Below are 21,847 nucleotides of genomic sequence, written 5' to 3'. Positions count from 1 at the left end.
TTGAGGTCTTTGACGAATGCCCGAGTCGGAAGATCAAATTCGATTTCGGTTATGCTGGTATATTCTGGATAGATGTTTCTATTATAATCAGCTAGAAAGAAGGATATCGGGGACGCAGAAAATGAACTGACCATGACAAGGTGCTCATGCTATGCTTTGTAGTGCTATGCTATGCTTTCTCTGATGATATATTTGGTGTTGTGGTCATCGTTGATAGGATAATGGCAAATGTGTGTCTATCCTATGTTCTCTTCTCTGCTCATTCTCAATCTCGGACTTGCAACATCTTTAGCCACGTGTCAAAGCCTAAATAAATCGCCCATATAATGGTATTCCGTTTCCCTTCTACCGATTGGTGAGATGCGTTGATACGTTACTGCGAAGCATGCTCATGACTCTTGGTCTTCTAGTGACAAGCATCTGCATCTCTTGCATGTTGCTCTTCGTATACACTGACGGCTAGTTGTATGATGTGGCCTTGTCATCCGCATATTCAAGGCTGTAGAGATCGCTGGCACCGAATTGCGACGCGTCGCGTGGCGCCGATGGCCGAAGATGCATACCAAAATAAAAGTAAAAGTCAAACTGCATTTATAGATGATAAGCTTTTCACATGTTCTTGTTTGGAACTGCCTACTCGTGGAAGTAATCTGCTGCTAAATTGACTGTTCATTCATCTCAAAGTCATTGGCGATCATCCAGGAATCTCCATGAATAGATTGTTCGAGTGATGCATGAGCACAGATGTAAGATACCAAGATTGCTGGAATGGTCGCATGGAATAAAACGCCACAAAACGCCTGGTTGATGATCTGTACTGGTACCATGTTGTTTACCCTGAAGCCCAATACAACCAAACCATACAACCATACACATACCATCATCCTTTATTACTTGACGACAACGACGCAGACTCATCATATATCATTCTTATAGTCGCACACAGCAAAGTTTATCATAGGAACACTGACACCACAAGAGACGCCATATACGCAAGCAGCACACATATGCACACGCAAACTCACGAAAAGACATCACGATAAAATCACGACAGTACAAACCACTTCATTTTCCCCTCCTTCCCTTCGACTGTGCTTTGACATCTCGTGGGGACCAAGCGACGTCCAGTGTGAATTTCCAGAGTGTAGCTCATCTCTACTCGGATAGACAATGCCGCCTTCTGGGCCAAGGTCGAGACCTGCTGGACCGCAACAAAGTGGGAGAGCGCCCCCAAGTGCAAATCAGCGGAATGAGGTGTTCGAGAATATATTCGGTAGACCTGCAGGCGGGCATCATCTAGGTCAAGGCCCTTCCCACAATACAGCGCCCAGTGCTGCCGGACCTTCTCATCTTCATCCTTCGTACGCCCCACAAGCACCTCCATCAGGCTACCTGAATCCAGCTCAACCTTCTTACCCGCCTGGTACGTCCTACACTTCGCATCCTCCTCCACCAAGACAACAGTTCCCGCCTCACCATACATATCAGCCGGCCGCGAATCCGAATGGAGGAGGGTACAGTGGGCAGTATGACGCTTCGAATGGGCCTGGTAATGGGACGTATGGGAGGAAAGTAAGCCAAGGCTATGCTTCTAGTGCTTATGGTGTTCCAGTAAGTATTGTCTGTTGCACTTTCTTCGCTTCTGATCCGTCAACACAAGTCTCCTTTTCGATGAAACGTGCATGATTGACGACGACCTTTGCTTCCTCAGGCTGGAGATCTACCTGATCGCAGAGCTTCTATGGCACCATCAACATACTCCACCACGTCATCTGCATTGTACTACTCACCTAATCCAGATACCGTCTCACCCCCACCGCCTCGCACCAATCGACTGCCTTCCAATCCAAATCCCATCTTCCCTACTCCTGCTCCTGCTCACAGCGGTAGGATACCGTCAGGATCTGGTCCAGGCCCACTGCGACAACAAGGCCTGACTCCCGCTCAAGCATATCAGGCCTCTGCATCACAGAACTATAGTAACGGAAATGCGAATTTAGCATCACCAGCTTCGGGTGTCTTTCCTCACAGGGGCGCTTCACCCGCACCACCCCTACCCAATCCTAAATCCGACTCACCAGCTTCTTTCGCTTCGTCTAGTCATACCTCTTCCCGACTGCCCACGTCAACTTCCACAACATCGTTCCATAAACCATTATCCCAACAATCGCCTCCTCCACCGCCGTTGCCGAAGTCAGCTTACGGAGGCATCGACGAGACTGAAAGTCATACCTCTGGGGCAACTGGCTCGGATTTCATAGGTCAAGCGTTGGGTAAATTGGCTTTCGAGACTTCACCTCAGAAGGGACTGCTGGATGATTTCGGATTGTCAAGTAGCGCAGGCAGTCATTCGAATCAGGATTATTTCCGTGAGTCAGCTTTCCATCACATTGCACACTTATAGCTGAAAGCTGATTGAGCCCTTTGCGGAATCATTGTGTCAGCTCGTCAATCAGATCCGCATGCTCCACCCATACCGCCCAAAGCTGAACAACGGCATGGGTCATTCTCTAGCAACTCTGGTGCCTCGATGCACAAGCGGATGGCTTCGGACTCATCCATTACTAGTAGCGTGTATACGACCACCGCTGGTAGGGCACATATGACGTGAGTCTAGACATCGAGTGAAGTCTACAGCCGTATCATTGCTGATCCAAGGTTGCACAGGCCGTTATCGCAGATCGAGCCTCCATCAGTCGGCCACGAATCGTTTAGCTCACCGACAACTCCCACAGGTTCAGATTCCGGATTCGCGGCTCACGCCCAAAGGAGACTGTCAGGACGAAAATCGATGGATTCAACCGTATCACTTCCTCTACCAGCATCAGATTCACCTTTGCCCCCTGGAGCAGCCCCTTCTGCTACGGCTTTCGACGCTCGCGCAACCTCCTTTTCGGGCTCGTCGACAACACGGAAAGATGTAGTAAAATCCATGAGATCAGAATCGATCGGTCACGGTGCTCAACGGAAATCGAATCCCGCCAATGCTCCTCCTTCCTCCTTCTCTTTCCCTACTCCCCTATCTTCACAAAGGTCCCTGTCAGGGACGTTGACTCGCAGTACGTCTACGGCAAGGGCAGCAATCCTCCAATCTTTACCACCGATATATCCAGCTATGCTATCACAAGTCGCAGACGCGTTCAAGAAGTTACTGGTACTGAGCGAGTTGGTCAAAGACGGGATAACGTATAAAGATTCTTTCGATGGGAGGACGGCAGTGGGCATAATAGCAGATATCATCAAGACACCGGATCGGAATTTAGCTTTGCTATTGGGACGAGCATTAGATAACCAGAAATTCTTCCATGATGTGACGTACGATCACCGGCTCAGAGATAACCCACACGAGATATATCAATTCAAAGAGCGGCTCACCGCTGTCCCTTTCATGGGAAGCGCAGCACAGGACAGTCCGTTATCTGAACATGCTGGTCTCGGTAGAACCTCCTCTGTTGGCAGTACGAACCCTCGAAGCTCGGGTATGGGAATGACACGACCACCTATAGGCGGACAAGGCAATTCGGATTCGGGTTCAATGAACAATACCTCTGATAGTGGTCATCTTCCTCCCTCTTCGATCAATGCTCATTCGACGCCGGCTACTTCCACGACAACCTTAGCATCACCGAAATCCATGACGAAATCGCATCAATGGGATAGTCTGCCGGGGTTGGGTAACAGCGAGAAGATCCAAGGGGAAGACGAGAGTGAAGATGATTTGCCCGTTGGAGTGTTCACGTTGTTGACGGATTGTTATTCCCCAACGTGTTCGAGAGAGAGGTTGTGTTATAGTATAAATTGTCCGAGACGGCTGGAACAGATGAAGAGGTTGAATATGAAGCCGCAAGGCGGTTTGTCTAGAAAGTTGAGTCAGGAGAGTATTGTGGATGTCAAGGTTGGTCAACTCAACATTCTCCCGATCTATTTCTGCCTGACACCGTGCTGATTGCTCTTTATTCGCGGCCACAGGAAACGGGTACGCTGTGGATCCACTCTGTGTCGCAAGAGATCTTAGATAGTGTAGATGATACCGAAAAGAAAAGGCAGGAAGCTATCAATGAGGTCATCTACACCGAGCGGGATTTCGTAAGAGATCTGGAATACTTGCGTGATGTAAGCCAAAACATGGTTGCAACTCATCTTCAATCCTTTTAATCGCTGATAATTGCTCCTCGCGTATGTAGTCATGGGTCAAACCACTCCGCACATCAGACGTCATCGACCCGAAACGGCGAGACGATTTCGTCCGACAAGTATTCTGGAATGTACACGATGTTCTCGGAGTGAACCAAGTCTTAGCTGAGAAACTCACCAAACGGCAGAAGAAAGAACCCGTAGTATCCGGAATCGGAGATCTGTTTTTGGAGAGAGTCCCGCTCTTTGAGCCATTCGTGGTATACGGTTCGCACCAGCTTTTCGGAAAATACGAATTCGAGAAGGAGAAAACAGCCAACCCGAATTTCCAGAAATTCGTCGATGAGACCGAACGGAAACCGGAATCCCGTAAATTAGAGCTCAATGGATACCTCACAAAACCGACTACAAGATTAGGCCGATACCCGCTCTTGCTAGAAGCTGTCCTGAAATACACGCCGGAGGATCATCCGGATAAGAAGATTTTGCCGGAGGTGATCAAGTTGGTTAAAGGGTACTTGACCAAAGTCAATATAGAGAGTGGGAAGTCGGAAAACATCTTTGAGTTGGCGCAGATTGAACAGAGTCTGGTGTTTAGGCCAGGGGAACAGATCGTGAGTACATCTGGCTAGCGATACGAAATTTGGGAGTGAAGGCCAGATTGTGGAGACTGGAAAATTTGCATGGAACAATGCCTAGAAACTGGTGGAAGGATATCGCATTGTGTGCGATCAAGCAGGCTGTGGAACGGCAAGCTAATTGTTTTTGTCGCACCTAGGACCTCCGACTACGAGATAAATCCCGTGAACTCGTTCACAAAGGCCCGCTCAAGAGGCGTGGGGGAAACAGAGAAGATATTGCGGATTTACTTGGATTCCTGTTCGACCACGCCTTCTTACTTGTGAAACCTAAATGGGTACAGAAGTCTGAGCAGTACAAGGTGTATCGAAGGGTGAGTCTGATCGTATGTTCCCCTGGCATATGCATAGCTGATGCACATCCGATCAACAGCCAATCCCACTCGAGCTGCTAGTTCTCGTCACACCCGACGACTCGTACAACTCATCCAAGCTCTCCGCTTCTCGAGCAGCTAACAAGCTGATGCCTCGACAATCGAATACCTCCAGTATCTCCGGGAATGCCAAGACAAACGCCCTGGCCCATCCCCCCAAACCAGAATCGAAACATGGTTTCTCCCTTACCGTCATTCACTTGGGGAAGAAGGGATACTCGATGCAGCTCTGGGTGGACACGTATATGTCTCGGAAGAAATGGCTCGAATCTATTGACAAGCAACAGACCATTCTCAGAGATCGAAGTTGCGTTTTTGTCAGCGAGACTATCACTGAAGGTGGAAGTTCATTCACCGGGGGTGGTCTCAGGAAAGTCAATTGTGTCAGTCCTTATGGTAAGTATCACACTTGCAAATTTGCAGTCTTCCAAAATGTAAAGAGGCAACCCGAGCTCACATTTCTTCCGCTGTGACTCGCAGACATGGGACACAGGATGATATACGGCACAGACGAGGGAGTGTACTTCTCGAATCTGCGAGACGACAAATTGCGCGAACCGATAAAAGTGATCAACCTCCTCGACGTGACTCAAGTAGATGTGATTGAAGAATTCCAACTCCTTATCGTGCTTCACGAGCGATGCGTCACGACCTTCCCATTGGATTGCCTGGATCCGAACGATGCCAATGCGGCTTTGAAACGAGGGAAGAGGATCTCAAGTCATACGAGCTTCATCAAATCCGGTGTCTGTCTCGGAAAAACCTTGATCGCTATCGTGAAGTCGTCTACGCTCAGCTCGACAATCAAGGTGATGGAGCCTATAGATCAGAGTATGAGGGGCAAGAAAGCTCCTGGAGGATTTATGAAGCGATTGAATGGACGTGATGATGTATTGAAGCTTTTCAAGGTGGGTCTAATTCCGCTCATACAATGTTAATATCATAGTCGCATATCTGAACTAAATTGCGTCATACGTGTCATAGGAATTCTACATCCCGACTGAATCGTCAAGCGTTCATTTCCTCAAGACGAAACTCTGTGTGGGATGTACGAAGGGATTTGAGATTGTCGATCTTGAGACTCTGGACATGCAAGGTCTTCTGGACCCCTCGGATGCAAGCTTGGACTTTGTGCTCAAGCGGGACAATGTCAGGCCCATCGCTATCTACAGGATAGAAGAAGACTTCCTGCTGTGCTATGATGGTGAGTGAATAGACTCCACTGAGCCCTCTACCGTATGACGAGAGGCGCTGACGCAGTAGTGTCGCAGAATTCGCCTTTTACGTGAACAAGAACGGTTGGAGATCAAGACCTAAATGGGCTATTGTATGGGAAGGCTTACCCACTGCTTTCGGTGAGCTTCTTTACGCGCATGTCCTCGAAAGCAAGCTAATGTCAACTTCTATGCCTAGCCCTTCAATACCCATATGTGATTGCCTTCGAACCGACATTCATCGAAGTGCACCACGTCGAGACTGGCCACTTGGTCCAGATCATCCCCGGGTCCAACATCCAATGTCTTTTCGCCGATACTCCTCCTTCAAGAGTCAATGCGCCTGTCCCCATACAAGCCAATCGTGGATTGATGTATCCTCCTCAGAACAATGGTCCATACGGTAGGCCCCCTCCTCAATCAACCCAGTCTTTACATCAACAACAACAAGGATATTTCCCATCGCAAGCAGTTCCTGGACAAGCAGGATTCAGACCTCGACCACCACCTGGTCCTGGACATTCATACGGGAATATGCCCCCACCTCCACTGCAACAGCAGGGTATGATGGTCTCCAGATTTGCGCGACAACAAGTGATCTTCACCTCGGACGATTCACATGTCCAATTCTTGAAATTCCCTCCACCTCAACAACAACAGCACAGGGCTGCTGGTCAACAAGTAGTCATGGGAAGTGGACATAGTATGAGACATCAGTAGTCCGGCTAGACCCATGTCATGTCATCAATCATCTTTGAAGAATATTGTTGTATTTTGCCCCAGATTAAACCTTGTAGCCTGCCTTGTCCACATACGTCCCCATCAGATCAATATTGCATTGTACGAGTATGGTACGAGTATAGCATGTGGATGATAGGGCAGAGACGATGTCTATGATGCACAATGCATGACGCATGATACACGATACGACAACGCGGCAATCTTCAGCATCGCGTACGCGTAATCAAAAATGCATTTTGGTTAATATATGCCTTTCTATGATATCTATCTGCTCAGTACTGGATTACAGCAATTCATCAGACTTTGATGTTGGACCATCAAAACGATGCGCCAAGTTGCACGGGATCATGGCTGGTCCTTCCTACCAATTGGCTGTATGTTGCCGATACTGCGATCGAGCCAGAGTCTCGATATTCATCGTCATCTCAAGTCGTCTGATTCATTTTATGATTTGATTGATCATCCACTGAAAGATCGGGTTGGTCGGTCGGGCGAGCTGAGCTGGATCACGTCGATTTCCTTCTTCGTCACTTCGTCATTTTACTGCTGCACAATGCGCTACGGCACTACCGCGTTGTCGCGCTGTTCCGCTATGGCAACAGATCCTTCGCCGATCGTTTTTGACCTATCAACCTCGACGTCCTCTCTCCCTCGCTCAGTCCATTCAGGCCTATGGAAGGTAACATCTGTTTCAACGTGCGGTTGAAATGCGATAAATTCGATTTGAGCTTGTTCTAACCCAACAGCCCAAAGTTTGGATATCAGCTTATCGTCCTCCAAGGCATAGACTTCGCATCATCACTACGTCCGTGATCATTATGACGATGACGAGCCAAAAACAAAGGCCATGATAGATTTTATAGTGGACTCACCAGGTCGTATTCGCCTTTCAGTCTCTCTATATCTGCTCGTAAGAAATCTAATGTCTCTCGACGTGTGGAAGGATCGGGCAGCGCTACGGGGTCAAGCTTGTCCCATGAGCCTAATTCTCCCTCACGCGACCCGAATGAAATAAGGATCATATAGTATGATCAATTGCAGGCCATGGCCATTTCACTCACGCCTCGTCGCTCTCACTGCTGATCTGTAAGCTTGTATAAGCTCTGCTCGGACGATGAACTGTCGGCCAGACCACAAGTCCAATCAGCTCGGCATTGGTATTGAACTCCAGCGGTCCTCACTCACATGCTGCAATGAAGGGCCTTTCCGCATCGTCGCTAGCATCTTCTTCGCTTGCGATCTTGCTATATATCCTATGCGGTTCCTTGATGAATTTATGCTATGTAGTTGAGTGTGAGACTGTGAACAAGATGGATAAAATAAATCATCGAGACGGCGATGTGGAGGTCGATCAGATGACAAGTCTTGAATCCAATAAGCAACAACAATAAAGGCAATCTTCACTCTCAGTCACCTCATCTACTGAAACGATTCAGAAACTAGTCACGAACGAAAATCTTCGGCTCATAAGCACAGCACTACGATCTGCAAACTCATCTCGCACGATCAGCTCCTGAGATCACGTGGGAGACTAGCAACGGGGCACGGGCGGTCCACAGACGACGGGCGACGCAAGGGCACGAGATGGACACCGTCAATCATATCGAGCTGGTGCGTAAACTTTTCTTTTCCCTCATGCATAAAAGATCTATGGTCTCTTACCCCGGTGTCTTGAATTGAGGTCAGACCGTACACCAATCGCAAATACGGCCGGCCTTACGAGCACTGTTATACGCTATTTTCTTCCAACGAAATACAGATGCTATCGAGCCGGATGATTTCGAATTGCTCGATTCTCATATAGTCAGTATCAATTTCACTCATATACCCCAATCCGTGCCTTCATCAAACCAGGCCGCTTCTCGGTCAGCTACCCGCAGGAACCCAGCGTAACATTCTCAAGCATACCCTTCAGTATGGGTAGCCATGCTCATTCAGTCTGATGATCTAGGCAATGTCATCCTCGAGTTCATCCCTCGCAACGGAAATCAACGCCAAGATAGAGGAATTCGTGGGAGAATACCTAGAAGACCCGAAGAATGTTACGGGCGAAATGGCAGTGGTCTTTCTGCAGAAGAAGCCGAAGAAAGGGTGGTTCGCCATCACCGAGGTGAGCGTTGAGTTCAGGCCGTCGAGCACTCATGTTGGGAAGTGGATGCAGATGCTGATTCGATTTCGTTGATCTACTTCGTAATTGGTCTCGGTGTAGGAGCTGATACCGTGGGAAGAACATTTGATCACCCTTCGATGGGATGCGAAGAGCATAGTACCCCAAGTATTGCAGCGGGCTTTGCTGCAAGTGACGACGTTCTGCGTGCATAAGAAAGGCAATGTACCGCCGCTCGTAGGCAATTCTGTGAGCTCTACTCCATGCCACACATCGTGACATTCCCTCCAGCATTCCGATACTGATCATTCAGAGCTTGCTTGCTAAATAGGAAAATAGCAATGTATCACACCAAGTGAGTCTGAGCCGCACCCAATCTCGCGTTCAGTATCGCTAAAGCTGATGATTCTGGGCAAAAAGATACTCATAGCACCTCCATCGCCCACTGAGCTATTCGCCCCTTCTCCACCCACCTATCCAGCTAGACTCACCTCCCCACCACCTGGGCCGCTGACACATACGACGCCAGCCACAGCACTGGCGCTTGCCAAAGACCTGGCCACGCCGAATATGACGAGCGAAAGATCGAGTGAAAATGCCATCGTGGGAAGCACGAGACGCGGGACATCACCTGCAATTGCAATTGGGATGGGTGGGGGCGGTTATCTGGAGCAGGCGAAAGACGGCTTAAGGGCGGTCGGGGCGAAAGCTGGAGCGGGAGTCGGGTGGGGTGGGAGAGCTATTGGCGGGGCGTTCGGTCGAGGGGGCGGGGGCGGAGGCGGAGCGGAGAAGATGTAATTGAACCAGTCTAGCATTGAGGTATTTTGAAGGGTGATGAGCGATGTTTTGCGGTTGTATAGTACGCTGTACGTTGTTGCACAGTATCATGTAGGCTTGCAGTATAGTCTCCGAGTATACCAAACTCAACGGATATCGCATCAAACCATCGGATCCCATCACTGCATTTGCCGCTTGGATTCCGCGTCCCACTTTCACTGGAGCTTGTGAAACACCAACTCATCGCCAAATACCTCCTCCTCGCTATCCAAACATACCCTTTCCAGGATCCGCAGCTGAGCACCGTGCACACCATCGACTTCCTCAAGATAAGCAACGAACGGACTGCCACGAATTATTTCTCCCGATCTGTATAAGGTCAATTCCCAGCATCCCTCATATCGCCTCGCGCCATTGCCTTCTGCATGCTCCACTGAGGTCGAAGCGAAGAGCGGTCTTCTCGAGCCATAGTACGCTGATCCCCACGGTAGCGTCACCAATCCCTCCAGACGCTCGACCATATTGTTCAAGCCGCAATGAAGGGTCATCAGCCCCTCGCAGACGAAAGTGCCTTCTACAGTCGTGGCAGGTGTCGTGGACCCCTCAGTCGGCTGGAGAAGAGGTAGATTGCGATCGATCACCTTCTTCTCAGCTGCTAGCAACCTGCCGCGATGTGAGAAATTTCAACGAAGAGTCTAATCCTGATTTGGCAATGCCCGCAGTGTGCGAAGGCGAACACAAGCATCCAGTCAGCGTAGGAAGGTCAACTTACTCAGTGATCAGGTCATGACCCACATCGTGCCCTCCGAAGCCGAAGAAATGCAATAGAGTGATCCTCAACCAGTCTCTGAATCCAGGTGCTTTGGAGTCTTCGTCCTCCGACCCATTCGCCATCATTCCAAACCATACTCCGCGTTCAGGTAAATGACATACCAAACTTCGATATCCCGGATGATTGCCTATATGTTCGACGATCCGCATGCCTTTGTAAGTCGTTTGCGCAGTACACAATCCATACGTCGCCTTCTCGTATGGGTACGAATGGGAATGGGATCCCTCTTTCACAATGGGTTTTGACGCTTCTTCGTATATTCTGGAGGTGGATAAACATTTCATCCATCTCAACTGTCATGTATATTGCCGTTTCATCTGTCAGTTCGGCGCACACCAAGGACATGAGGTGATCTGCAGGAAGTCAGGCGAAGGGACGATGAGCAGATTGATATTCAGAGAAAGAAATTTACCACATCTTCGCCGGTAGTGATCAGACCGCCGTACGACCTCATACCTTGACAACGAGTCACTGGCACCTCGATCTCTTGCATGTCCACCTTGCCATCATCGTTCCATTGGGTCCGATGGCCTATTCCGATATCCCCATTTTCATGGGGATCAAATCCTGTTCAATCCATTTTCAGGGGCTTCAAGATTCGTTCCCTGGCTAAGACGTCAAAGTCCTTCCCGGTCAACACGGGGCAGATCCAGTCCAAGAGGACAAAGGGCGGGTTGGAGTACATGAACATCGAGTTCTTCTCGTATTTCACAGAGGGGGTAAAACCTTATCGACCTGCAAGATTAGCATCATCAGTATTCAGTCATACACAAGCCGAAGGCAGAAAGCGGATAGCTAGCGGAGAAGGACAAGTTCGGTTCAAGCTTACAATATCACTTGAGCTGAGTCCATCTTCGCCAATTTCGAACCATTTGTCCCAGCTTTGCAGACCCGTCATATGGGTGCAGACATCCCTGCAAGTCCATCGGCCTTTCTCTCCGAGCTCCGCCTCGAGTCCGGGAAGTACTACGTTGAGTGGGGTAAACATTGTATGACCATGCTCTTCCAGGATCGGGATCAGGAGATGTAGGGTGAAAAGCTTCGTACAGCTCGCCAATGGCAATCTCGTCTATTTTTCACACCTACAAGTATGAGCAGTGTCTGTTCACAGTGCGTAGCACGTCATGGTATTGGGACGCACCTTAGCGGTCATAGCTATTTGTCTGTTCAGGTCTTGATGACCAAAGGCCTTGATGTATCCTTCCGTAACTTTCGCCGCTTGTAACCCTTCCTTATAGGTGATCACCTGACATCCGGGTACTCTGAACGACTCCAAGGCATTCTCAATTTCGGTTTCGATCTCGAAGGGAATCATGGTAAAGCGTGATGTGAATTTGGGTGATAGCTGGAAGGTATGATGTAACGATAGGAGATGAGCAAGACCAAGAAGAAAGCTTGTCTGGCTGTCGCCAAAAGCAAAGGGTAGTGAGCTCGGCCCTCTGAAGGACAGATGAACAAAGGATGATTAGTGTATTCGAACTGCGTTAGCTCAATTGATGACTTCTCTCCACACCCTCGTTCGATGAGCACTGTGTGTTGATAAGTTGACGCGTGTCGAGCACACTAATAGGAATACATGATGTGATAATGCGTACAACTTTTTGATGATGCTCAATCCCTCGCTTTCTCTTGATGACCCCTCACGTCCAGCTAAATTCCATAGTATCTACTGTCACCTACCACCCATCTCCGTTCAGCCTGGCCAACAATCCCGCATACTCTCTGGCCAATTCCCCTCCTTGTTTCGTTTGAGACAGATATCCTACTAAGGCTTGCGCAACATTCCTCTTGTTCAGTCCGACGATCGTATCATCCCATTCTCTCGGATTTGTCGTTCTACATTTAGAAAATGGATGCGTCAGCTACTCACGTACAAGATGTGTAGTTCAGGGGGACTGACCTGTAGATCGGACCTATGAGCTCTTTCAATACTTCCTCAGTTCTGTCGAGGAATCCTTCATTGCCTAAGTACTTGATGTACTCGGAAACAAATGACTGGTATTCTTCCTTGGAGTCGAGCAAGACCGCAGCGTTGATTCGAGTCTCATAATGACTCATGGTCATGCTTTCCGTCCACCATTCTCCTCCATCATCTCTCTTCTTACCCTTCCACAAGGATTTGACTGTGTTCTCGACTTCACCTACGATCCCAATACTGGAAGATCCGAGGGGACTGGACGAAATTTGGTGCGAGGTCGAGATGGTTATCCATTCTGGCATCGAAGCGTCGTACGCATAAGCTGCTGGCGATGAGGTGACAATGATCGGAACACCATTCGGGCATAGCTGACATTTCAGAATCTCTAGATCTACAGACGTTGATGGATGCTTGAGGAGGTGTGAGAGGGATGCGGCAGGGAAAAGGGCTTTGCCAGATTTGACATCACTATGCCCTCATCGGTATATTAGTGAAAGCTCGTATGTCAAACTCAGGAGAGCAGCTCACATGACTCGGATCTGACAATCAGATGTGACGATACACAGCTTGTCTCGGGTAGCTTGAAGCTCGAATACAAGAGAGTCAAGCTTGAGGCTCGATAACCTGCAACACAAGTCAACACAATCATTTGCCATGCCTGTACAAGACTCACCTTCGACCAGCAGGGGAGTAGATCGTTACAACACCGTCCTCTGTGGCTACCGCGCTCATCTTGCTCGTGATTGCAAGATACAACGCGGGCGATGGTAAGTAATCGACCCATTGACCTTGACCATCTTTGCTGAAGGAGATCTTCGTGAGTTCGTCCTGGGTCTTGGCATTTTGTGCTTGAAAATGACTGGTGCCTTCGCTTGGTAATAATGCAGCTCGGACAACAGATTGAATTTGCGGAACAGGAAGAGTCCGTCCCCTCGAGGGCGGTCCAGCAGATATAGCTACTCGTGGAGCCCTGAGAACTTCGATGGGTGAATTGTCGCTTTGTGTCGTGCCCATCAGTCGACCTCTAACGGCTCTGCTTTCATCTTCAGCAAAAACGGCCTTCCTCTTTAGCCCAGCTGTCGGAGAGCCGCCATTCGCCGCGGCAGCTGAGAAGGCATTTCGAGCGTCTTCGAACATCTGGGCTGTAGACGCTTGATGCCCAATTGATCCGCCAAATTCCTGTATAGGCGCTGCGAAAGGATCTCTCGCGGGAGGTTGCAGGGATCGCGAGTTGGAGGCGGGGTTTGATAAGTCGACCCTCCGGCTAGAACTGCCTTTCTTCCTGGGTTGCAGAACATTGACAGTAGCGGAGGCGCTACTAGAGGGTCCAAAGGAATTCGTTACGGATAGTGGCGGTTGAGTCGATACTGCTCGAGCTAGACCTCTTTTAGGTTTGTACTCGTATTCGTCTAATATCTGTTGCGTCAATTCCGGCTTTCCGAGTTCCGGAAATTCTGTTGGGTCGAACGAGACAGCGCATATGGATCCATCCGCGGAGCACGCATAGAGGTTGTACCCGTCATTGGACCTGCAGTCATGAATATCAATCAATTGGAAATGGCAACAAGGCAAGACCACTCACCAGCACATATCCAGCAAATCTCTTCCAAATACCTCTTTCAGCACCACGAGCGGTTTATGCAATACGTTTCTCCAGATGGATATACTAAAGTCGTTGGCACCTAGCGCAAGCATACAGGAAGCAGTCGCCCGAGCTGGTGTGTCTTCTTTCCGAAAGAACAAGCGTGGGTTGAAAGCCTAGACATCACGTCAGCTCACAGTATCTGCGCCAATAAGCAGATACTCACCGCTACCTGGATTGTGTTCTCATGTCCTACAAATGAGATATCGGAATTCCAATTCTCCCTATCGATGACTGCGGCGACGAATACCGGTCCGTTCATTGCGTTGGAAGCAGCGATGAAGGCTCCGTCGGGTGACCAACTATTCGATCGGTCAATTCACTCCCAACGAGAAAGAAGGAGTACTTACCTCAATCTACGGAAGAAAGTACTCTGCGGCGAGGTTTTAAAGGGTTCGGAGATGGTTTGTATGAGTGACCAATCTTCAGTATTCCAAATCTTGACCGTCTTGTCATCGGACTAAGCATACTTATAAGCTTTTGACGCACTGATGTCAAGCCGGATGTGTGACGTGATGATTGATGTGGTGAAAGCTAGACTGACCTGCGTGGCTAGGAAATTCCCCACGGGATCCCAGCAGACGCCCTTCACAAAGCCTTGATGCAGATCAAGCTTCCTTAATCGCTCTACGGTAGTAATCAGCTGTGTTCTCCGGAATCATTCCGAACAGATAAGCTGACCGAAAGTGTTCCCGTCCCAAATCCAAACCTTTGAATCTAATCCTACAGACGCTAACATCGAATCGTCTCGCGACCAGGCAAGGTCCACGACGTCTGCAGTAAAGATAAGCAATGTCGTGCGATCTTTTGGATCGGTCACTTACCCGCTACGTGTCCTACCAGTCTAGTAAGAGCTTTCCATGACTCGTGATTGACTTCCTCGCTTCCCCATAATCTGCCCGCTCCCTCCCTGATTTCAAGGTGATCAGACAGAATTAGACTCTAGCTAAGCGAGAACCGCAATGACTTACGGATCAATACCCCATATCATACAAACAGAATCGTCTGAACCCGAAGCGAGGAAACGCCCATGATGAGCCCATCGTACAGTGAGGACAGGTCCTGTCGAATTCAGCGGGATCAGCCAGCTTCCTGGTGTGATATGTCCGACATACCTGTATGAGCTGCCATCGTACATAGCAGCTTGTGATTTGCTTCATCTTTCTCGGCATCTTCGTCCAGGATTGGCAGTGTAGACCAGATCTTGATCTTGCTATCTGTGAGCAGGAAATCGGTGGTGGGTGGAACAAGTCAGCCTTATGTACAACTATCCACCGACTACTCCATTTGCGTATGGGCATTTGCTCATGATCATGAGAGGAAGCGGTCGACTCACCCAATCCACCGGTAGCTATTCTAGTCCCATCTGGATGCACTGATATACTATATATAGGACATCTTCCCTTCTTCTCACCGACTGCGACCAAGTCCATCAGCGGGGCCATTTATCAAGGCATAAGCAGGGATCCAAAAGCTTACCCGAGTGCTCAATCCAATCAGGCTTTGTGACACGCATCGATCTGTTTCCAGCTGCCTGTGATACTTGAGGGCTCGGCGGACCAGTTGATTGTAGAAGGAGAAGGAAAAGCAAAGCAGAAGGAATTTGAGGAGATGCCATGAGGACAGCGAGTTGTCAACATTATTTTAACCAGGACGCGTTGTGGATTCCTCGTTTACCCGGACTGGGTCCGAGCGTCGACCACGCGGGAAGCAGGTTGAAGCGGAGAGATCCGCCTCATATCTGCTGATGCCTCAATGACACTATTGCTCAAGCGCTTGACCGAGACTGATGTGCATTATAGAAGTTCTGCATGATATGGAGCAGGGTGTATGATAGGTATCTGAGGAGATACATATGCTATGATTTGCTTGTGCATAAGTTCTTTAGATCAAGTATCTGAATCCTCGCTTCATATCGAGAGCCTCATCCCCTCCAGCTTCGACATGCTCCAGCTTGTTTCCTTTATCGGCAACATCCGCTCTAGTCTCCCAAGCTTGTTCTCCAGCTTCGAGCTTCTTGTTGAGGTTGACCAAAATCGATCTGAAAATGTAACATAGCACGATGGCGACCCCGAACATAGCGGTGACAATTCCGTATGCCTTTCTGTATCCGTTTGAGTCGAGTTTCCAGACGTAGGACCCAGCGATGTTACCGAACTGCGAAAAGGCGTTTATAAGGGCGATCGCTACGGCTCTTTTGGCAGGAGGTCGAGGGAAAGAAGAGGAGATCCAAGAGTAGAAGACAATGAATCCGGCATAAGAACTCGCTTGAAGGAAGAGCGCAACGTATCGTGCAGCAGTCTGGTTTGTTGCCATACAGATAATGAATCCAACCAATCCGCCGAGCATAGGTACGACTATATGCCAGAACTTTTCTTGGGTTCTGTCGGCGTGCCATGCATTCACCATGGAGACGATGGTAGCGAACACCCATGGCGGTGAGGACATGAGCAAAGTAGGGATGTAGGAGAATCCGAGCGTACCGGTTAACGAAGGGAAAAAAGCGTTGAAGGAGAGACCGACCACATAGGCGGTCAAGGCGAAGCACATGACATAGATCTTGACGTCCTTGATAGCCATGAAGAATCCGTCGAAGACGCCCTGGTCAGCAGAATCTTGATCGGCTTCACCAACATCTTCGAGAAGTCGCAATTGCGCCACTTCTAGCTCTTCTTCGGAAAATCCTTTCGTGTTATGAGGGAGATCGGGCAATAGGAAGAAAGCAAAGATTGCGATGAGCATCGTAATAGCCCCCTCGATCCAAAACATCCATCGCCAGGCAGCGTGGCCCAAAACACCTTCCATGTTGGACAGAACACCGGCAGCGATTAAAGCCGCAAAGGCATTCGACTGAAGAAGAGATTCATTTTGTCAGTGTGAACGCCCCCTTTTGCATGCTTGGGCCGTTAAATCGCCCAGAAATGAATGAATAACATACTATGAGGTTACCTCCGAACAGAATGGCGTTCCTCAACGTGAGTTCTCGTCGCGTATACCACTTGGAAAGGATGAGCAGGGCACCAGGAAGGAACGCGGCCTGAGTCACGTGATCAGCATCTGTGGCGAAAAACGTGCAAAATACGAGGGGTGTGAGATTCAAAGAGGATTTCTTTGGGTAAATTGTATAGCTTTTTGGCGATCGAGGGAAGGATGGGTTTGAGTGTATACGGTATGCAAAGGATGACTACTCACTTCAACGAACCCCAAGGTAAATCTAATCGCCACCATACCTCCAAAAGAGGTGACTACACCTGAGCAAGTGGAAATGGCTCCCCAAATCAAGATTGCTATCGCTATATACCAGGAAGGCCTGCTTATTCTGTTGATGACGAGGTTAGATGGTATTTGCATAAGTATATAACCGACGTATAGGATGGAGAGACAGGTCGAATATTGGGTGGCATTGAGGTTTAGGTCTCTTGTGAGCCCTTTACCTTTGGCGGATGCGATGTTGTTTCGATCGAGATAGTCTGAGCGGTTCAGAAAGGTCAGCGAAAGGATGTAGAGGAGGTAGAGGCGGAAGAGAGCAATGGAGAGCGATAGAGAGAGAGAGCGCCAGAAAAAGAAGAGAAGAATTCCGATGCAAAAGAGAAAAAAGCGAAATTTTAAGGCGAGAGGATGTCCGCCACTAAGGATGACTGACTCACTCATGATGTAGATAAGCACGAAGAGCGAACATCTCGCGTCCAACTTCCTCACCAGCTTCTTCTCGATGGCAATGCGTCGCTCATCTTTAGGATTGGATAAGGGGTTGACAGGTCCAGCAGCAGGCTTGATCACCGATTCGTGACTTTCAGTTCTGTGTGGCTTAATTTCTTCCATCGTGTCTAAAATCTTTCTGTACGGTGAACAAGCTCAAATGATTCAGATAAGTGGGAAAAGGTTCCCGGACTACCACCTCTGCATTTAGCTTTATATACATCTTTTCCACCTGGTGACACTTTGAACGGCCCAGAAAAAAAGCGGAAAACACTGGTGGAAATATCGGTTTTCTAGGCCGGTGAGACCCGATTCACAGGGTCTGTTCTAACTACTTTCACATGCGATCATTTGCCCCTCTTGTTCCCCTTCAACATCCCACCCACCTCCATCGCTCTCCAACGAGGGCTTCTTGTGCTCCCGCCAGCCTCCATCAGGGGTTTCGCTACCCAAAAACATTCTCATGACTTAGCAAGTTGTTCCGCATGGTGCCTCCACTGTTTGTCCTAATTCAGGAACATGAAAGTACGACGATCCCTGAACCGCCGGTAGGTGCGTCCGATCACTTTTCGGCACACACTCTCTGCTCCCAGCCGCCGGTTCATCCACTTTAGAACGTCGTGCCTTGTACTGTACCTTCAGTCGGCCAGGGAACCATGCGGCAAAATCGGACCGACATTCGATATCTTTTGGGTGTCGCTTACCCTTCGACAACGTTAGATGATTAGATCGAGACTACTTCGGGTGAACCTCGGAAATGATATTTGGTGACGCATCCAGTCCTCCGCGGGTCACCAGCATGCATGAGTAAGGATAGTTTAACAGAGCAAGCTTTTCAGGGGCAAACATTGGTCATTGGCTTTTCAGCATGCATTTTGAAGCGATTGATTCTTGGAGAACGGAATATGAACGGGCTACAAGTCTCAAGTCCGACTCCGTCACGGACTCTGCGAAGAATAGACAGAACCTTTTCAGGGTCACATAAATCTGATCGTCCGACCAAGATAGTCATTCGGTAGTGCATGGCTACTCGTACGCACGATCTACTCGGACGCTCTGAAGACTCGGACGATGATTAGGATTTGTCTGATGAGACCCGCTTTTGATCCCGTCGATCAGCGGAGCTCGCCGCAAGTCATTACGAATTTCCTAATCGTCCGATCGGACCGTGCATACGAGTAACCAAAAGTCGTCGACATTCAACCCACAGAATTTGGCTGCTCAGAACCTACTGCTCATGACTGATGTCCAGCCTACATTGTCATGGACCGCAAAATTACTGCTTCGCCCTGAAACACATCACCTTACCTCGCCTGTCTGAGCTGAGCGTTAGGACCGCGTGTTCGGACAATGATTGTCGATTGTCGGAGAACACAGCAGCATTCAAATGACACCGTATCAATCAAAGGACACATGGCAGTCGAGCGAAATTACTCGACATTGATGGACGATGTGATATACTGCATACAACCATAATCATCTTTCCTTTATTCAGACTTTGCTGTCGCCCGGCGCACATTCCTTGTGATACCACACGGCCTTCTTCCCTCCTGAGCCAGAGCCAAAGCCAGAGCCGTCTTTCCACCCACGTGCAGCTTTCATCCTATCTCTCCTCTCGATGACTCCACCCAAGTGACATTTCGCGTTGTTGCATTCTTTGGCGAATCGGAGTCTCACTATCCGTGGCCAGGCGAAACGAAGCCAAATGAAGAGGATGAGCAGGAAACCTCCAAAGATCGCAGGCGCGACTGACGAAGGGATGGATCTGTCAGCTTTTCTTCTTGCATCTCATGTATTTTCACTCCCTCGAAAAGGCAAGTCGGAGTGGGTAATGCAGAGTGGCGTGGTCGTCAAGGGGGACGTGAGAGAGTAGAGGAGAACAGTCGGAATAAGGCAAGTGAAAGACGGGATCAGAGGTGGGTTGGAGGTATGAAGGGGAGGGGAGAGGAAGGAGGGAGATGGAGCGGGGGCAAGGTTGCTGGTTGGAAGAGAAATGGGCACGGGAAACACTTCCACAGCTACCCCACATACCGTAATACCATGGAACTATGTGGTAGCTCCCTCTCCCATCGGTGTGATCATTCTTGATGCTGGTATTGGACGACAAGGACATTCTGGCTGTTTTTCGATGACCGAGCTGCGGGGATACTGTGTGGGGCTTTTTTTCTTGCGGTGTGATAGGAAGTGCAGGAGATGGCCCTCCTGCTGTTTAAGTCGAGTACGGGGGCAGGACCCGGCTAACTATTTTGTCGGACTGTGCAGACAAATTTACATGTCCACTTTCGATGTCACACGGTAGTTGTTCATTATATATAGCTGTGGCTCACCTGACCTTCACCGAGTACGTTACGCGACGATGTTGGCTTGATATGAACCATCTGCTTTGTTCTGTCTTCGCGTTTGAAAGGGAACTCATCTTGGTCATTGGTCGTGCGATACAGTTTGAGCTTGATCTATAATCCCATTGACTGATCAGTAGAAAGGATCTATTCGATCACGTTTCAAGCCGTGATCACAGTACGCTGCACTGGCTCTCAAGAAGTGCATGCAGGTGTACGACGTGACCTCTTCGCGGGGCATTCTCTCAACAGACATCAGTCGCGCACACAACAATTTCACAGTCCACAGTTTTAGTGAAGGCTGAGACTGAAGTATGATGGTTGAAACAGATCTGTGCATCGCATGTCTAGCGCTACCCAATACGAGTATACGAGTATACGAGTGATACAGAACCGCATATCTCAATCTTTTTCCCTCCTCTTCTCCTTTCTCGCCTGCTCTCGCCTCTTTTCCCTTTCTCGCGTCTCTTTTTCCTCCTCTTCGTCGGTCGACTCGTAATCATCGGAATCACTTTCCTCCTCATACCTTTTCTTCAATGGCGGCGGTCTACTTTTCCTCTTTTCCTCTTTGATTGGCGAATCTCTTTCGACCCTTCGTACTCGTTTGACTGTCTCTATCACTTCTTCTTCTTCTTCCTCCTCATCTTCGTCGGAAGTATAATCCTCCTCAGAATCGCTATCTACTTCTCGCGATGCTATTTTACTCTTACCTCCTTTCCCTTCTTTCTCCCTCCCCGGTGCTGTTACTTTTCCTTTTGATCTACTTTTCGAACTCTTACTATCCTCCCCCATTTCTTTACTCAACATCTTCTCCTCCCTTTTCTCCTGACACGCCTTACATACCCATCCTTCACTCTTGCCATTCTTGCCTGCCTCTTCAGACGAAGAGGCAGGATCGTTCTTGAAATAATCCTCGTCCTCGGTCTTGTCCTTGCTTATACCCTTTTTACAATCAACACAGCGTTTCTGGTTGAAAGGTGGGTAAGATAATCGGTGGGTAGAGCCGGCCCATAGGAAGTAGCCTAGGACCAGAACTCCTAATACAGCGAGACCGACTATTGGCGCAGATTGAAACGGTTAGCAGATGTTCAGCAACCTCAACATGATGCTCCGAGCTTGACAGTTGTAGGAAAGGGCGAAGGTGACTCACTGTATATCTCTTTGGAATACTTGTCCATGAACGAGGAAGTATCGGTTGCATCCGCTTCTGTGTCCCCGGATGAGCTTGGGGCGGTGGACGAGTTGTCTTCTCTTGGGACTTTGACGTATGGAGCCATTTTTACGATGCGAGCGGTTTGATTGCAAGTCGGCTTGTATATTTGTCTTAACGTACCCCGTTGGGAGATGCAGTCAGGAGGGCGTTGTATCTATGAGCTGGAGGTACAAAAGGGCTTCTTCGCTATTTTACCCTTTTAGACGAGAACGGCTTGGG

The 21,847-nt window shown here is 49.0% G+C and overlaps 8 protein-coding genes across 8 annotated transcripts; 2 read left to right on the top strand and 6 right to left on the bottom strand.

Moving 5' to 3' along the window:
* Nucleotides 1-1,170: 1,170 nt before the first annotated feature.
* On the top strand, nt 1,171-7,080 carry I303_107034 (uncharacterized protein; the record flags this gene model as incomplete). Its single annotated transcript, XM_018409717.1, has 12 exons — nt 1,171-1,611; nt 1,712-2,369; nt 2,445-2,607; nt 2,668-3,895; nt 3,970-4,113; nt 4,185-4,748; nt 4,913-5,086; nt 5,146-5,542; nt 5,627-6,054; nt 6,131-6,350; nt 6,418-6,501; nt 6,560-7,080. The coding sequence occupies 12 exons, from the start codon at nt 1,171-1,173 to the stop codon at nt 7,078-7,080; spliced, it is 5,022 nt and encodes a 1,673-aa protein (XP_018260720.1).
* A 611-nt stretch (nt 7,081-7,691) lies between these two features.
* On the bottom strand, nt 7,692-8,325 carry I303_107033 (uncharacterized protein; the record flags this gene model as incomplete). Its single annotated transcript, XM_018409716.1, has 4 exons — nt 7,692-7,835; nt 7,974-8,056; nt 8,163-8,220; nt 8,287-8,325. 4 exons carry the CDS (start codon nt 8,323-8,325, stop codon nt 7,692-7,694), a joined length of 324 nt encoding a protein of 107 aa, XP_018260719.1.
* A 360-nt stretch (nt 8,326-8,685) lies between these two features.
* On the top strand, nt 8,686-10,006 carry I303_107032 (uncharacterized protein; the record flags this gene model as incomplete). The annotated part of the gene is made up of 6 exons (XM_018409715.1): nt 8,686-8,712; nt 8,788-8,904; nt 9,053-9,211; nt 9,311-9,457; nt 9,540-9,563; nt 9,629-10,006. The coding sequence occupies 6 exons, from the start codon at nt 8,686-8,688 to the stop codon at nt 10,004-10,006; spliced, it is 852 nt and encodes a 283-aa protein (XP_018260718.1).
* Nucleotides 10,007-10,200: 194 nt separating this feature from the next.
* On the bottom strand, nt 10,201-10,966 carry I303_107031 (uncharacterized protein; the record flags this gene model as incomplete). The annotated part of the gene is made up of 2 exons (XM_018409714.1): nt 10,201-10,648; nt 10,758-10,966. The coding sequence occupies 2 exons, from the start codon at nt 10,964-10,966 to the stop codon at nt 10,201-10,203; spliced, it is 657 nt and encodes a 218-aa protein (XP_018260717.1).
* Nucleotides 10,967-11,525: 559 nt separating this feature from the next.
* I303_107030 (uncharacterized protein) lies at nt 11,526-12,132 on the bottom strand (the record flags this gene model as incomplete). The annotated part of the gene is made up of 3 exons (XM_018409713.1): nt 11,526-11,552; nt 11,647-11,886; nt 11,959-12,132. The coding sequence occupies 3 exons, from the start codon at nt 12,130-12,132 to the stop codon at nt 11,526-11,528; spliced, it is 441 nt and encodes a 146-aa protein (XP_018260716.1).
* Nucleotides 12,133-12,493: 361 nt separating this feature from the next.
* Nucleotides 12,494-15,893, bottom strand: I303_107029 (uncharacterized protein; the record flags this gene model as incomplete). The annotated part of the gene is made up of 14 exons (XM_018409712.2): nt 12,494-12,653; nt 12,718-13,203; nt 13,264-13,359; nt 13,409-14,263; nt 14,318-14,493; nt 14,544-14,679; nt 14,728-14,837; nt 14,922-15,004; nt 15,059-15,151; nt 15,202-15,287; nt 15,349-15,439; nt 15,493-15,594; nt 15,714-15,794; nt 15,857-15,893. 14 exons carry the CDS (start codon nt 15,891-15,893, stop codon nt 12,494-12,496), a joined length of 2,592 nt encoding a protein of 863 aa, XP_018260715.2.
* Nucleotides 15,894-16,261: 368 nt separating this feature from the next.
* On the bottom strand, nt 16,262-18,199 carry I303_107028 (uncharacterized protein; the record flags this gene model as incomplete). The annotated part of the gene is made up of 4 exons (XM_018409711.1): nt 16,262-17,227; nt 17,316-17,414; nt 17,570-17,847; nt 18,025-18,199. 4 exons carry the CDS (start codon nt 18,197-18,199, stop codon nt 16,262-16,264), a joined length of 1,518 nt encoding a protein of 505 aa, XP_018260714.1.
* A 2,618-nt stretch (nt 18,200-20,817) lies between these two features.
* On the bottom strand, nt 20,818-21,692 carry I303_107027 (uncharacterized protein; the record flags this gene model as incomplete). Its single annotated transcript, XM_018409710.1, has 2 exons — nt 20,818-21,470; nt 21,566-21,692. The coding sequence occupies 2 exons, from the start codon at nt 21,690-21,692 to the stop codon at nt 20,818-20,820; spliced, it is 780 nt and encodes a 259-aa protein (XP_018260713.1).
* Between the last annotated feature and the right edge of the window lie 155 nt (nt 21,693-21,847).

This window comes from Kwoniella dejecticola, chromosome 9 (genome assembly GCF_000512565.2).
Source record: "Kwoniella dejecticola CBS 10117 chromosome 9, complete sequence".
Taxonomy (NCBI): Eukaryota; Fungi; Basidiomycota; class Tremellomycetes; order Tremellales; family Cryptococcaceae; genus Kwoniella; species Kwoniella dejecticola.
This window is presented reverse-complemented; position numbering and strand designations above follow the sequence as displayed.